The sequence below is a fragment of the Cricetulus griseus genome, chromosome 3 (genome assembly GCF_003668045.3).
Source record: "Cricetulus griseus strain 17A/GY chromosome 3, alternate assembly CriGri-PICRH-1.0, whole genome shotgun sequence".
Lineage (NCBI taxonomy): Eukaryota > Metazoa > Chordata > Mammalia > Rodentia > Cricetidae > Cricetulus > Cricetulus griseus.
Window position 1 is genome coordinate 203264801 of NC_048596.1, and position 16414 is coordinate 203281214.

The 16414-nt window shown below is 44.7% G+C and overlaps 1 protein-coding gene across 5 annotated transcripts in view; it reads right to left on the minus strand.

Annotated features, from left to right (window-relative positions):
• Tarbp1 (TAR (HIV-1) RNA binding protein 1) overlaps positions 1 to 16414 on the minus strand; it is a 50383-nt gene that overhangs the window by 30313 nt on the left and 3656 nt on the right. For 4 of the 5 annotated variants that reach the window (XR_004769312.1, XM_027404793.2, XM_027404795.2 and 1 more), the window contains exons 2-10: positions 14747 to 14844; positions 13448 to 13517; positions 10747 to 10895; positions 8985 to 9037; positions 7163 to 7260; positions 4972 to 5107; positions 3478 to 3574; positions 1714 to 1803; positions 839 to 974 (exon numbers count right to left, since the gene is read on the minus strand). Coding sequence is in view for 4 of the 5 variants with exons in the window: in XM_027404793.2 (XP_027260594.1) it covers positions 839 to 974; positions 1714 to 1803; positions 3478 to 3574; positions 4972 to 5107; positions 7163 to 7260; positions 8985 to 9037; positions 10747 to 10895; positions 13448 to 13517; positions 14747 to 14844 (927 nt within the window). In the remaining variant the exon portion in view is untranslated. The remainder of the gene's footprint in view (positions 1 to 838; positions 975 to 1713; positions 1804 to 3477; positions 3575 to 4971; positions 5108 to 7162; positions 7261 to 8984; positions 9038 to 10746; positions 10896 to 13447; positions 13518 to 14746; positions 14845 to 16414) is intronic. The other variant, XM_035442762.1, reaches the window with a different exon arrangement.

The window sequence follows — 16414 nt, forward strand, 5'->3', positions numbered from 1 at the left end:
TCTCTGCCAGGAGTGGGGCTCAGTGGCAGAGCACCTGCCAAGCAAGCCCGAGGCCACACCAGAAGCACATTAAAAGCAAAAGAAAACAGGGAAGGAGAAGAATGGTCTTCACAAGTGTGTAATGAAAATAAACCTCCAGCAAAGTAACCCTTCCAACAGTGTGCTCTCTGAAAAAGGGTTTTAGTGGCTGGAGATATTGCTCAGGGGCAAAGACTTAGCACGGAAAGGATGAGTTTGCAGTTCAGATCCCAGCACCCATGTAAAAGCTGGCAGGAGTGGTGGTCCACCTGTAACCTCTGCGCTCAGAGGCAGGGACAGCAGATCCCTGGCATAAGTTGGCCAGCTAGACTAGCCAGTCAATCAGCAAGAGCCAGGCTCAGTGAGAGACCCTGTCTCAGAAAATAGAGTGGAGAGCAACTGAGAAATCACTTGATGCCAAGCCCATCCTACACACACACACACACACACACACACACACACACACACACACACACTTACACACATACAAACATATACACATGCACACACACTACACACATGTCAATCTGATAAATAAACACAGTGCTTCTAACGCATAAAAAATAAACCCATTTGCATTATTTGCATTCACCAGTTTCCATTCTGGAGACCCACACACACCTGCCCTAGTAATTGAGCACTTCCTCAAAGTGTCTATATGGTTTAACATCCTCAAGTCCCAAAGCCCAGAAAGCCAGGAGCGTTTCTGCTCACGGGGCTAAGTTCAGACTTACATAGCACAAGCGCTTTTGCCCACAAATCAATCTACAAGTTACTTATGACACATCCCGTCACTCCCCAAAGAGGAGTTCAGACTCACTTTCCCAACCAGGAGACTTCACAAACTCCTGAACTAGCTTCTTCACATAAGCATTTAACGACGTCTCCTGTCCATCAGAGCCACCAATCAAGGACTGCCTGAAGTATCTTTCGTTGACACGTAGCCAGTCACAGAGCTAAACAGGAAAAACATGGCAGGGTTGTTTTATTCTTAAAACATAACAAACAAAGCAATTCTAATTCCTCTGAGCCAATCTTCTCTCTTTCACACAAACTGAATTGAAGTCATTAGATAGAAGAGCTTGGTTCAACCTTATGAAGCCATCACTGACTAGTGAAGAGTGGTACTGAAGAGTGTAATTTTTAATGTGTGGTTCCTGTCTTCAGAACTGTATTAGCTAGAGAGGACCACTCAGGAACCCAGTAATTCCCCTGAGCCAATCTTCTCTCTTTCACACAAACTGAATTGAAGTCATTAGATAGAAGAGCTTGGTTCAACCTTATGAAGCCATCACTGACTAGTGAAGAGTGGTACTGAAGAGTGTAATTTTTAATGTGTGGTTCCTGTCTTCAGAACTGTATTAGCTAGAGAGGACCACTCAGGAACCCAGTAATTCCCCTGAGCCAATCTTCTCTCTTTCACACAAACTGAATTGAAGTCATTAGATAGAAGAGCTTGGTTCAACCTTATGAAGCCATCATTGACTAGTGAAGAGTGGTACTGAAGAGTGTAATTTTTAATGTGTGGTTCCTGCCTTCGGAACTGTATTAGCTAGAGAGGACCATTCAGGAACCCAGCGTAAGAAAATTTCAAACTTCTGGCAAAGCAACTGTTGCATTTTCATAGTGGCTAGTGATGGCTCCATGGGGGAAGGGGCTTTTACAGAGCTTTCAAACAGCTGATTGGCAGCTCACCTCTGTCCACAACATGGTCCCTCGTCCCAAGGACTCCTCTTGTCTCAGAGACACAAGAAAAGCTGAGATGTCAGAAAGAGACACTTTCTCCTAGGTAGAGAAAGCTCAGTTTAAACCTTTGGAGTTATATCACAGCTCTGTGGAAACAGCAAGTCAACTAAAGTAGCATGTCATTACTTAAGATACAGGAAGTTACACTGTTTAAACAAAAGAGCGGGAGCTGGGAAGACTCGGTGCATAGAGCTGTGCTCTGGTATGAGGACCAGACTTCAGATTCCCAGAAGCATGTAAATAGCTCCACAGAGTTGGTAGTATCTGTAATTCCAGTGCTTGTGAGGCAGAGATGGGGGATCCCAGACAAGCTGGGTAGGAGGACTAGCTGGAATTGGCAAGGTTTGGGTTTGGCAAGAGACCCTGTCTCAGTAAGTAGAGCTCAACAGAAGACATCTGCCTCCACACCCATGTGCATGGGAGCATGTGTTCCCACACAGGGGCACATGCACACACACACACTTGCATGCCATACATAGATGTGACAAAATAAATAAAGGGAACTCCTCGGTGTCAATCTATTATATCAAAAGTCAATCCTTTTATTTATTCACTTACTTTTTTATATACACATATGTATTTGTGTGTGTGACTTTTTGGGAGGAGGAGGTCTGAGATTTTTGAAACAGGACCTCACTCTGCAGTCTTGACTGGCCTGGACTGAATAATCTAGCCCAGGCTGGTCTCAAACTCAAGGCAATCCTTCTGCCTCTAGAGCAGGTAACATTTTAAAAATACACATTTTCTTTAAAATCAGTTAGCATCTTAAGGATGAGTATAATCAATAAAAATATATTACTGTGAATAAAAAAATGATTCTTTAAAAGCAACAAAAAGAACCTGCAACTGAAGAAAACCACAGTGGTTCCTCAGCCCAAAGATCACAGATTCTGAATAAAGATTCTACAACAGGCCAGGTCGGCAGGCTGGCACACAGTCCCTGGGCTAAGTGATGTCCTGTTGGAACACGGCATAGGCATTTATTTAGATGACAAAAGAACCCCAAAGTTGCTGGGCATTGGTGGCGCACACCTTTAATCCCAGCACTCGGGAGGCAGAGGCAGGCGGATCTCTGTGAGTTCGAGGCCAGCCTGGTCTCCAAAGCGAGTGCCAGGATAGGCTCCAAAGCTACACAGAGAAACCCTGTCTCAAAAAACAAAAACAAAACAAACAAACAAAAAAAAGAACCCCAAAGTTAAGCAGGAACCACATAACCTATAACAATGCCTCGTGTTCACGGCTCTGTCTGGCACAACAACGTGCTGACTCTGGCTCCTGGTATCTTCCTTGGGACTCCATGTCCACGAGCTCCTGTCCTGCTGAGTCACCCAGGATGGCTGGTCCCTTTACCATGCTGTGAGAATGCATGTGAGAGTCTCCCAGGAAAGTTGGCCGGAGCCTCAGGACCCAGGTTTTATTCTGGGACCTGGTTCTGCAGCAGCCCAGGCCTCACAAATGCTGACATTCCCAAGCCCCAGACAGCAAGCCACTGCTCAACACAACACAACCACATTACAAGAGCCAACACTTCCTGCACACCACACCACTTCTGTCACCTAGGATGGTGTCAATCATCCCCACGTCCAGGTCCCATCTAGACATCAAGGGCCAACCATCGGTAGGCCTTTTTGACAGTGCTATCACAGTCCAGACTTGTGTGCACAGGTACTCCCTGAGAAAGAATTACAAACGGGTGTCGACAGGCACACTCACCACATCCACCAGATGCATGGCTGTCTGAAGAAGATAGCACTGTGCTGCTCCTCTCAGGAGGACCTGGTGTGTGATCATGGTGCACTGGAGAACATCCCTGGTTCAAAACAAGGACACAGGTAGGTACGAGAAGTCCAACCACTCACAATCACTTACACAGCCTACAATTCCAACATACAAAGTGATCATCGGGGCTGGAGAGCTGCTCAGAGGTTAAGAGCACCAACTGCTCTTCCAGAGGTCCTGAGTTCAATTCCCAGGAACCACATGGTGGCTCTCCGTTATGAGATCTGGTGCCCTCTTCTGGTGTGCAGATGGAAGCAGAATGTTGTAATAAATAAAATCTTAAAACAAAAACAAAAACAAAAACAAAGTGATCATCATCAGTAGTGAGTCACCAGGAGTAAGCATCACCAGAAGGGGTCACCAGATGAGGTCAGTACCAGGAGTGGCCAGCACCAGGAGTGACTGTCACCAAGAGTGTCCAGCATCAGAAATGACTGTCACCAGGATTGGCTAGCACCAGGAGTGACTGTCACCAGGAGTGCTAGCACCAGGAATGACTGCCACCAGGAATGGCCATTACCAGGAGTGAGTATCACCAGGCGTGACCAGCACCAGGAATGGTTGTCACTAGAATTGACCAGCACAAAGAGTGACCATACCCAAGAGTGCCAGCACAAGGAGTAACTGTCACCAGGAGTGGCCAGCACTAGAAATGATTGTCACTAGGAGTGACTATCACCAGAAGTGGTCAGCCCAGGAATGACTGTCGCCAGAGTGGCCATCATCAGAGGAGATGCAGAGCCAGTTTCCACCATGATCGTAAACAGAATACAATTTTCGTTTTTCTTTTCTATCTGAGACAAAGTCTCAGTATGCAATCCACATTGATCTCAACTTCCCTCTAGCTAAGACTGGCCTCAGGTTTATGTGCCTCCTCAATCATCTTCTTAAGTATTGGAGTTACAAGAGTGAGCCACTACACCAAGACAGAGTTCAGTTTTAATATGAACCCAATCTCTTTCCATGAGAAAAAGCTGGGCATGGTACCTCGTGCCTGTAATCCCAGCACTTGGGAAGGTGAAACAGGAGGATTGCTGGGACTCAGAAGTCAGGAGGATTGCTGGGACTCAGAAGTCAGCTTGGGCTACACAATGAGAACTGTCTCAAGGAAAAAAACAAAAATATACTTAAATACAAATGTTTCAAAGTAAGAATTTCATATACTTTTAAATACTTTCTAATCAATATTATGATTTGATATCTGTCCTTAATTTTTCCTACTTAGGAATACAATTAAAAACAAACTAGCCTTAAAGTGGTCAAAACCCAAGTGCATATATTATGTAATATATTTAAATTAGTAATTCATCAAACAAAATACGTCCAATTAATTACTTATATAAATTTAAAAAACATGTCAGTTTTTTTCTTACACAAAGCTATGAACCGAGTCATAGCAAATAAATGAATACATAGTGAGTTAATTACCTGAGGGCAAGAAGCCCTTCTCCACCCAGGGCCTTACATCTGGGCAAGCTTGCCAAAGCCTTGGAAAGGAACAAAATCGGCACGGCACACCAGTGTCTATCTGCCATCCTCTGAATGAACTTTAACAGGAAATGACCTGGAAGAAAAGGGTTGAATTTGTTACTGCTACAGGGAGCACATGGACAAGTCCTCTGCTTCCTTAGTAAGAAAATACAAACCAAAACGCCAGTGAGACAGCACCCCAGACCCACTGGATTGCTGAAAGCAAAAGGAAAACAATAGGAGTTGAAAGGATCTGGAGAAACTGGGATGCTCACACTGCTGGTGGGAATGGAAAGTGTAGAGTCAGCGTGGACAACATGTAGATAGAATGTGACCCACCCCCCATCCACTTCCAGCTGTGTAACGAGGAGAAGTCACCACAGGTTCATAACAAAACCATTTATAGGGACATTCACAATGTCGCTGTTCACCATAGTGAGAAGAGAACCTACAAATGCCCATTGAGCAATGGATGGATAAATAACCCAGAGCAGCCCACCATGGAGTGAGGAAATGAAGCTCCTGCTACATAAACTCACTCTCTGAAGAGGCCAGTCCTAAGATGCCATGTGCTCAGTACCCCATGGGAAATCCATGGCACACACACACATCAGAGGGACAGGACTCGAAGCAGAGGCTGGTGTGTCAGGCCCAGTCACTCAGGAGGTTGGGGTTCTTTGTGCAGACGAGGGAAGTAATTTGGAAACACAGTGGGGACAGATGTACAATTTTAAATATAGTGAACACCAATATCTGAACAGTGTAAAGTGTGTAAATGGAGGGCTGGTGGGAAGGCTCAGTGGTTAAGAGCACTGACTGCTCTTCCAGAGGTCCTGAGTTCAATTCCCAGCACCCACATGGCAGCTCACAACTGTCTGTAATTCCTGTTCCAAGGAATCTGACATCCTCACAGATATACATGCAGGCAAAACACCAACATACATAAAAATAAATAATTTTTTTAAAAAAGGGAGACTTAAGGAGTATAAATTAAATCTCAATAACACTATTTTGACAATTATTGCAATTTCATTCCTATTTAATATGATAGATTCCACCGTGCTCTGGGGAATCTGATAATCGGGAAATCGAGGTTTGGTTTGGTTTTTATAATTGACGATAAAGAAGGGTTTCTTTTGTGTGCTTTTTGAGACGGGGTCTCTCTAAGTAATCTAGACAGGCTGAATTCATGGCAATTCTCCTGCCTAATCTCCCCTATACTGGAATTACAGGCATGAACAACCACACACCCAGTTAGATGGGTTAGCCCCTAGCTCCTGGGCACACCTTTCTGGAAAGCCATTTCATGCCTTCCTTGGGTCTCATTTAGTGGTTGATGTTCTTTTCTGAGACACAAAGGGTTGGTGCTTCCTCCATCTTCTCTGCTAATGGTTTCTTTTCACTGAACTATTTTCTTCTGTTAAGAAATTCCAGAAGGGGGGCTGGAGAGATGGCTCAGAGGTGAAGAGCACTGACTGCTCTTCCAGAGGTCCTGAGTTCAATTCCCAGAAACCACATGGTGGCTCACAACCATCTATAATGAGATCCGGTGCCCTCTTCTGGCCTGCAGGCATACATGCAGGCAGAACATTGTATACATAATAAATAAAATCTTTAAAAAAAAAAAAAAAAAAGAAAGAAAAGAAAAGAAAAGAAAAAGAAATCCCAGAAGCAGCCAGGAATGGTGGCGCACACCTTTGATCCAAGCATTCGGGAGGCAGAGGCAGTGGATCTCTGTGAGATCCAGCCTGGTCTACATAGTGAGTTACAGAACAACTAAAGCTACATAGTGAAACCTTTTCTTGAAAAAAATTCCAGAGACCTCTGGAAACTGGAAGAGACACTGAGAACTGTGGGAAAGCATTCTGCTCTCCTCTGGCTGCACTAATCAGATCCAATACTCCCTCACATAGTACAACAGCCAGACTTCCCTTCAAAGTCACCCCACACACTTCTGAGCCCGGGCGGGCCACCAACACCAGGCAGGCAGCCTCCACAGGGCACTTTGCAGAGGAGACAGTATACGGACCATAAGGCCAGTGCTCTGCTGCAGACACCTGCATGGCACTGATCATAATAGCCACATGATGGCACATGTAGCAAAACATGTTAAAAGTTAAAACATAAATTAAAATCTCTACTGACATACTCTTTGTTTCTTCTGGAAGAAGAGAAACATAAGTGACTAGAAACTTCTGCAGCTTTAATCCCAGGGGAGAGCCACTTCCCAACAATTGCCCTGGGGACCTGTGGACAAAGGGGGAGAAAAACATAAACTTAAAATCCATTTACAAATAGGCATACAGTCATTAGTTTAAACGCAACATGGCCCTGGTTCTCAGAGATAAAGTAACTGGGCAACTCTTCTTGTCCTTGACTTGCATTTCATTTTTCAGAATATCTGGAGACTGTATGAACACAAAAACATCTAAATGTTCTAATAGAATTCTCCAGGACTCTCAGCAGTTAGACTGAAGGGGCGTGGCAGCCTACAATGACACTTCCCTTCCCTCCTTACATAGTCTAGTATCATAAAAAAAAAAAAAAAAAAAAGATAGTTAGGGACTAGCAACTTAAACTACTTCATCGTTGCCAACATGTAATTCAATAACTTAAATCTGTAGGTTAAAGTATTTGGCTATGTGAGTTATCTGCTAACTGAACACAACAGGGCACCAGAAGGTGTACACAATAAACGTGAGCACTGACTCTCCCAAAAGCATGGAGGCTGTGTGTTGAGTTCACACTGCCTAGCTGCAAAAGCATGGAGGCCATGTGCTAAGTTCACACTGCCCAGCTGCCTCACAAATGCCATCCAACAGTGACTCACTGAAGACTCAAAAATCCCTGTCAATCATGCCATTATGTTTTCAATATTTATTCATCAGACACCAGAAACTAATATATTCCTGTCAGTTGGCCTGGATACTAGCAATTTTTAAAGAAATTGGTGGGGAGTGGGATGATTTTCTTTTTTAGAGGCCTCCTAAGCATACTTTGCTTATAGCTAATGAATTTAGTGATCAATATCAGAAAGACAACATAAAAAGCAGAGGAGATCTGAAAGGGCAATCTCAGAGTATAGATAATTCTCCAAATGAGTCTAAAGTACACAACTAACAAACTTCTGTCTGCTAACCTTTTCCAAGGGTGAAAGCTGTGAATAAGCAGACCTCTTAAAAGCCATGGCAGCCACTGTCAGATACAGAAAGGAACATGTTAGGATGGACTGTGCGGAAACAGGAAGGACAGACACCAGACACACTGGTGTGAACTCAAGGTTCTCAATATAGGTGGAGGGAGGGAGGGAGAGAGAGGAGGAAGAGGGAGAGAGTGAGGGAGGGAAGGATAGAGAGGATGAATGGGGGAGAGGGAGATAGAGAGTATGAAGAAAGGGAGGGAAGGAGGAAGGGAGGGGAGAAAGGGAGGGAGGAAGGGAGGGAGGGACAGACACATAGCTGAAACACATAGGAGAGTAAGTCAGTTCAGCAGACAGAGCAACACACACACACACACACACACACACACACACACACACACACACACACACACAAGTAAATTCCATTAGACATTAATATCTGCTGACCGGAGGTGAACAATAAAAGTCAACTCTGTGTTATCCCCCAACTTTTCTAGAAAACTGTGAACTAAGTCAGAATTAAAAAGCTAAAACAAAAAGGTGAGCTAGGCATGTTTCATGACATCCGTGTGTATATAGATGCACAGCCCTGTACTGCTGGCTAGGGGCTGGGCATGTTTCATGACATCAGTGTACATAGATGCCCTAGGGGCTAGGTATGTTTTTTGACATCAGTGTGTGTACAGATGCACAGTGCTGCACTGCTGCTGGGGAAGAGAATGACCTTTTGGATTAGTGCCTTCATCCATGATGTGCTGCTGGCCTAGCATGCACAAGGCCTTGTGCTTGGTCCCTAGCCCCACAGCAATGACAGAACAGCATGGGTGCTTACCTGCTGTACAGACAGCTCTCTGAGAGGGCATCCATCAGTGGGCCAGTAATAAACTAAAAGGGAAAAGGAAGGGAATTGACACAAATTTCCAACAGCAGGAAGAGAAGAGGACTTGAGGAGTCAGGTAGACAGAGACCGGGGATGTGGCTCAGAGTGCTCACTTGGTTCTGCTTGGGGACACAAGAGCGCTGAGGACAGAGGAGGTTTATGCAGGATCCTGTGAGCACAAACAGAATGCTGCCACAAAATAACAACCTCCAGGGCTCTGGGCGTGGCTCAGGGATGAAGGAGCTTGACGAAGAAACTAGGTGGGAAATACAGTAATAGGAAAATAAAGATTCCTCAAGGGAAGACTGACAGCCTTGCTGAGAAGGAGGGTGTTGGGGACTAACATTCCCCCAAATAGTCCTAGACACTCTCAACCACATCCCCAGCATACCTGAAATGCAGGGAGCAGAATGCATCTCAGGTGCTTATAGTGTGGAGTTCAGACAGGAAAAGCAGGTTGGTGTGTGTATCTCTAATGCAAGGTGAGCTACTGGGTCTAAGGAAGGGAACACGGAGCTACAGGGCCTGACTGCATAGACCCTAACTCTCTTGGTCCACTCACTATGTGAGGCTGATGATGGACAGTGGCAGAGACAAACAGAGCACAGACCAAAGATGGCAAAGTGCACACAGACAACTGTGACCCATAGCTCCAGGACAGCATCACCAGGAGCTTCCCTGCCAGACTGCAAGCTCTGCCAAAGACAACAGCTGAGGAATAACGCAGACAAGCCTACTGTAACTGTCAGCTCAATGGGATCTTGGCTCACCCATGAGGCCAGTCGCAGACACACCTGTGAGGCACTGCTTTGATTAAATCACCTGAAGCAGAAGACCCACCCTGAGAGTGGACAGCATCTTTTGGCAGCCGCCCAGATACAGAAGGACCAAGGAAAAAGTTGTCTGTTTGCCTCCTTGTCTTCAGCTCTTGCTTGTGAGTTCATCTACCCTGTAGCTGCCACCATGGCTGCTACTGCTACTGCCATTCTTTGCTCCATCAGAACCCAGCTTCTTTGGGCTTCCAACATGGACTGAATACTCAGTGGCTCTCTAGGAACCATCCAGGCCTTCAGTTCCAGAATGGACAACTGACGTATCCAGCCTCATGCCTGACCAGCTACTGCTTTTCTGCCTTCCCAGCTAGCAGATGGCAGAGGCAGAGGCCAGAGGCCAGAGGCCAGAGGGCAGAGGGCAGAGGGCAGAGGCAGAGGCAGAGGCAGGTGGATCTCTGTGAGTTCCAGACCAGCCTGGTCTACAAGAGCTAGTTCCAGGACAGGATCCAAAGCTACAGAGAAAACCTGTCTCAGAAAAACCAAAAAAAAAAAAAAAAAAAAAAAAAGCAGAGCTTGGTGTGTGCAGATGTATAAAAGGTTCACCCTCGCTGCAGCTGCTGCCAGAGGCTCTGCAGTGTGGGTGGTCTGCCTACTCTTCCTAACTCAGAAGGGCATAGCCTTTCCTTCTTTTCCTCCTTCAGTTCCCTGACCAAAACCTGGGCATACCTTCCCTGACTGTCTCACAGGTTTTCTGATGTTCCCACATCCCATTCCACCACAGCACAGATTTCCAAACTCCATGCAACTTTCCCACTTGGTTGTTTTTCTCTTCAACACAAAAGATCTTGAACTTGAAAACAAAAGACCATGTGACAGAGACACGGCCTTCACCTCCTATGTTCTGAGGATGGTTAAGGAGGAAGGGGCTGGGATGTCATTACCTCGGAGAGTTCCGGTGAGTATGGAAGCGATTTCACTTCATACAGCTCCAAGAAGTGGATCACGCCTTCTTTGGTCAGGATTTTATTCTCGCTTTCAAACATTCTTTTATAAATGCACATGTGCCAGGAGGGGTGGAAGAGCCAGCAGCCTGTGGGAAGGAGCACCCGAGTGACATACAACTGTAACCTTGGATCTCTGTGCAGAGACTGGAGGCTTACACCACAAATCTGCGTGCAATGGACAGTCACACTAACAACATGTGACTTTCTTAACACATCACGGAGCGTGCAGAACCCAATCACCCAGCCTTCAGCATTCTGGATGCACTCAGCTACTGCAGTTACCACAGTGCTCAAGAAAGCCTGTCTGGACTGGCAGGCGGAACTTTAGATCTGGAGTGGCTTAGCACATTCTTCCTATACTCAACTTGAGGTCATTTTTCACACACAAATCTCAAACCATCACCCACCCCCTCTACTTAAAACCTTTGAATAGCTTTCCGCCATTCTTAAACTGTGAACAAGACACAGGTTGAAGCTGGCCACCCCAGTGCCCCTACCATCCTCATAGAGGTCCCTATCCCAGGGCTAGTCAGCTCCTAGTCTGAGTTTGTATGTCACCCCCATGTCATGCCTAACCTCCCCTTTACATGAACTCCTTTTTGGTCCTTTCTCTGTTCTCTTCATAGGACTTGGAGCCAAAACTACTGTTTCATGGGAAAAAAAAGAGACAAAACTCAAGTGGAAAAATACTGTGCTCCTTCCCAACCCCAGTGCTTGTATACATTGACATGGAGTAAAGTCCTCTCAAGTGAATATATAATTAAATCTATAGTAAAAGACAGAATACGGGCCTGGAGAGATGGCTCAGTGGTTAAGAGCACTTGCCACTCTTCCAGAGCACTGGGGTTCGATTCTCAGCACTCACATCAGGCAGCTCAAATTAGCCTGTAACTCCAGCTGCAGCAAAACTAATACCTTCTTCTGGCCTCCGAGGGCATCTGCATGGATGTGGTGCACCACATAGACACACACACATTCACAAAAATAAAAATCTTTAAAAAAAAAAAAAAGATGGGATAAACGTGTACCTTCTATATACTGTCTCTGATTCTTAAAATAGCCTTTATTTAATTATATTAGCAAATCACCTTTTTATCTCATGGTATTCTATAACTAAATTGGCCTACTGTCTGTAATTCACTCCAACATGCCTTTTCAACTCTGTCAATGGTAACTTTTCGAAACCAGTCAGTGCTGTTTGGCCATGGGCAAAACATGTAATGAGAGCATCATTTTAACAGCAAGGGCTCAAGGGAATGGCAGGATCCTATTAAATGCTAGCCCCAGGTGGGACAAAAGATGCCTATGGTCTGTGAAAACTCTCACTGTGTCAGAGAACAGCCGCAGCCACGAGCAGAATAGAGACCAATTCCTAAAGGCTCAGACTATCAGGAAGGTAATTACCCAGGGCAGCCACCACCTACCAGCCAGAATCCTCATGAATAAATACATAACACAGCACCTTCCCGTTCCTAAGGACAGAGAGCCTCCAGCCTGCAGTTAGCTGCAGCTTAATCTCACAAAGGCACTTTAGGAAGCTCCAGGTCTGCTGTGTTTCTTCTCAAACACTTTCCCAACTCAGGAGTGATCGAGGGCTCAAAGAACACAGCCTTGAATGACCTCTTCCTAAGAACTTCCTAACAAACAAACTATTGCCCATCCAGTCTAATAAACAGGAGATAGATGTGTATTTATATATTAAAAAGACACACAAAGACAGTAAGTCTGGAAAGCAGTTAAAGTATACATCTGTATCAAATGGCTATTATTTAAAAAACAAACAAACAAACAAGGCACTACCATGAAAGCCTTGACAGTTTCTTATTTGTGTGAGTGTGCAGAGGCACGTGTACATGTGTATGTGCTCCAGCTTGGGCACATGTGTGTGGAGGCCAGAGGTTGACACCCGGTGTCTTCCTGGATCCCTCTCCACTTTATATAGCGAGGCAAGGCCTCTTGCTGAGCCCAGAGCTTGCTGATTTGGCTAGTCTGCCTCGGGAATGCTGGGATTGCAGGTGGGTAAGCAGACCCACAAGGCATTTATATTGGTACTGGGGGGTCCTCATGCTTGTACAGCAAGCCCTTTACTTACTGGGCCCTCTTCCCAGCAGGCTCTTCGAAGGACACACCCTGAGACGTACAGATGAAGAAAGGATGCTGAGCTGCTAGAGAGGGAGCAGCAGGTGCTGCACATGACCCAGGAGATGAGGCTGCCCACTCTGTATTTTTGCTATGACCAAGACAGGGCACGGGTTCATCACACATTCTTTCCTTTCTATAAAGAAAGGAAATATTTTTGATATCTTTATAATAAACTGTTTAAGAAGAAACTAATGCTTCTAAATTACTGAAATCTCTGACGCCATTTAGAGCTATGTTCTAAGGAGATGGGTGGAGGGTGCAACGTAGACACAGGGCAAGTGGGCTACCCATGTTGCAGTGTGCTCAGACAGTGTGTACCCATAATGCCAGAGGCCAGTAACACTTGGAGTGGTATTTTGAGATGATCCCATTTCCTCCTCCGTGGTTAACGGTCTTCCCAAAGTCTTTGTGATAAATAGTGGTTAGTTATGAGATCAGGGAGATTACTAACATTATTAAAACAAACAAATAAACAAAACCAAAAAGTAATCGTTACCATTTTCCTCTGATACTGCGTATTCAAACAGACTGTTTAGCTTTGGTAAGACTGGCTTTATGACATGTATCTAAAAATAAGAGCAAAGAATCTCATGAAAAATCACACGAAACGCCTTTAAAACCTCAGGGGAAGGTTCCTGTTTACAGAACTGTAGCCTTCTCTCATTACTATGTCTAAAACAGGTGTCAGGAGCCTGATTCTCCCTAGTCTGAACAGCAGCATTATCATGTGTGTGAGACGGAGCAGGCATAGCCGGAGCAGGCACAGCTGGGGAACTGTCTACACCCCAGTTATGGTGCCATGTATATTTCCACAGGGAATATCCTAACTCATATCATGTGATTCTCGACTGACCCCAGAAACTGGCAAGACTGGGAGATTAAAATGGGAAAATGTATGGAAGCATTTCCCCTAGTTCCCACCATTGTAGGGGTCACACACTGAGAAGCAGAGTGAATTCAGAGCCCAGTGTTCTTGTGTCTTTTATACCATGCTGTGACAATTCAGCTGGAGTATGACTCACAAATTCAAAATAACTTTAAATCTAAGTTTCTAAAACAAATAATGAAGGTCTTATGGGTTAGTTGACCAAAGCAACCCTGGAAGTCTATCTGAACTTAGGAAGGCTGCCCATTTCCCATCCTTTGTCTCTGTACACTTAGCATGGAGCGGGTTGGTGCTGTGGACTGACTCCACAGATTGACACCTCACATTGACACCACAGATACTGATCCATGGTCTGCAGCTTACAGACAGGGGAGCACATGCAGGAACCTCACAGGTGGAGACTCTTACAGCTGAGGTGTCTTACACACTGGGACCCTTTTAAACAAGAAAAGGAACCATAGACAGGAACCCTGATATGTTGGGATTCATACAGAGAGTGACTTTTAAAACTAGATACGAGACACCTAGACGCCAGGACAGCTGCACAGGTGTCACCTAGAAACTTGTAAAAGTTCATACTCTCAGGCCTTACTCTGAATGAACTAAAGCTAAAAGTATAACACTAGGGGTGGGCCCACTAATTTATATTTGGTAACATGCTGGATCACCCTGACAAACGCAGCAGTTGGAAAATGCCAAGGGAAGATCAAATGAGACTAAATTTTTGAACAATCATGTGAATCCACTGAAAGCATTTTTTAATTTCCATAAACAATTTACATGCCATCTTAAATTGTACGTATTCCAGAAAGCAAAGGATTCAGCCCTGCTTACACAAGCTGGCCTTCCCATGAATGCCTGGGAAAGACCCTCGGACCACAGGATCTGCTAAGACAGGAGAGCACATACCTGATTTCCTTCTAGAACTTCCATGATCAAGATATAGTTTTCCCAAAACTTTAGAAGCTCGTCTTTTTTCTTCTCAGACCACCAGAACAGGCTTGGACCTAAGAGAATATTAAAAGGGGGGAAAATCAGTTCTTCCTTTAGCTATGTGGTTAAGTCCTTCATAACAATAATTCTTAATTCCAGTGTCACCAAATGAGGCAATCACTAACCATGGAGGGGACCCACTTAAAAAGCTTGGGAAACTCAAGAAGAAATTTGTTGTAGAATACTCCTTTACACAGTGTGAAGATGTGTCACTGTGATTAGTTTAATAAAAAACTAAATGGCCAATAGCTAGGCCGGAGATATAGGCGGGACTTCTGGTCAAAGAACTCTGGGAAGAAAGGCAGAGTAGCCAGCAAGATGGAGAGGAAGCAAGATGGGGAATGCACAGTAGATTAAAAGATATGGGTTAATTTGAGTTAAAGAACTATTTAGGAACAACCCTAGCTAAGGTCAAGCTTTCATAATTAACAAGTCTCCATGTCATTTTTTATGAACTGGCAGTCCAAAGAAAAATCTGTCTACAGAAATTCTGTTTAATTTTGTTGTTGTTGTTTGCTTGTTTGGCTACTCAGAGTTTGAATTTTTGCTTTTGTTTTTTGGGTTGAGGGACTTTTTTTTTGAGACAAATATCTCCCAGACTAGCCTAGGATGTCTTGAACCTCCTGCCTCTGCTGGGATGGCAGCCATATGCCACCATGCCTAGCCTTGTTTTTGTTTCTGTGTTGCTTTGTTTCCTTAAGCTTACTGTTGTGAAATTCTGGATAAGAATGACAAGTTTGCACAAACTCTACTTTCTTCCCCAAGACAGTAAAGGCAAATCCCTAAAAAACCTGAAACAACAAAAAACAAAAATAACCCAGGAACATACAAAGCAATAAAATTTAGAATGTGAAAATCTGAGCTGACTTTGGAAGGAAATGAATAAGGTTTAGCTGACACAGGCAAAGCCAAGAAATAATCTGATTTGCCTTAAACCCACCCCACCCCCATACCAAAAACTCAGCAGCAAGTCTCTGCTATGAGTGGAGGTGGGAGCCTGAGCTGAGCCATGGAGGGGTTTGCCCACTGAGGTCAGAACAGGATGCTGTGTAAATATTAAAGGGGTTGTCCCCAAACAGCCAAGCCTGAAAACTAAAATCTGATAATAGGAATAAGAACCTTGGAGAAAAGACTAGAAACCAAGAAATTAACCAGTGAGTGAAGGAAAAGACAAAATTCTAGAAAATTCACTGGAGAAGAAAGACATTTTAAAGGTGCTCTGGTTAGTTTTTGTCAGCTTGACACAAGCTAGAGTCACCCAGGAAGAAGAAGTCTCAGTTGAGAAACTGCCTCTATCAGAATGGCCTGTAGGCATGTCTGTGAGGGCATTTTGTTGATTCATGATTGAGTAGGAAAGCCCGGCTCTCTGTGGGTGTTTCCACCCCTGGGCAGGTGGTCCTAGACTGCACAAGAAAGCAGGCTCGAGAACAAGCCAGTAAGTAGCACTTCCCCATGTCTCTGCTTCAGGTCTCTGCCCTAACTTCCCTTTGGTGATTTTCCTCAAGAAGAGGAGAGGAAAGAGAAAGTAAAGGAGGAAATAACCCTGACATAACTCAGGAAAACTTCCCAGAATCAAAGGACAGT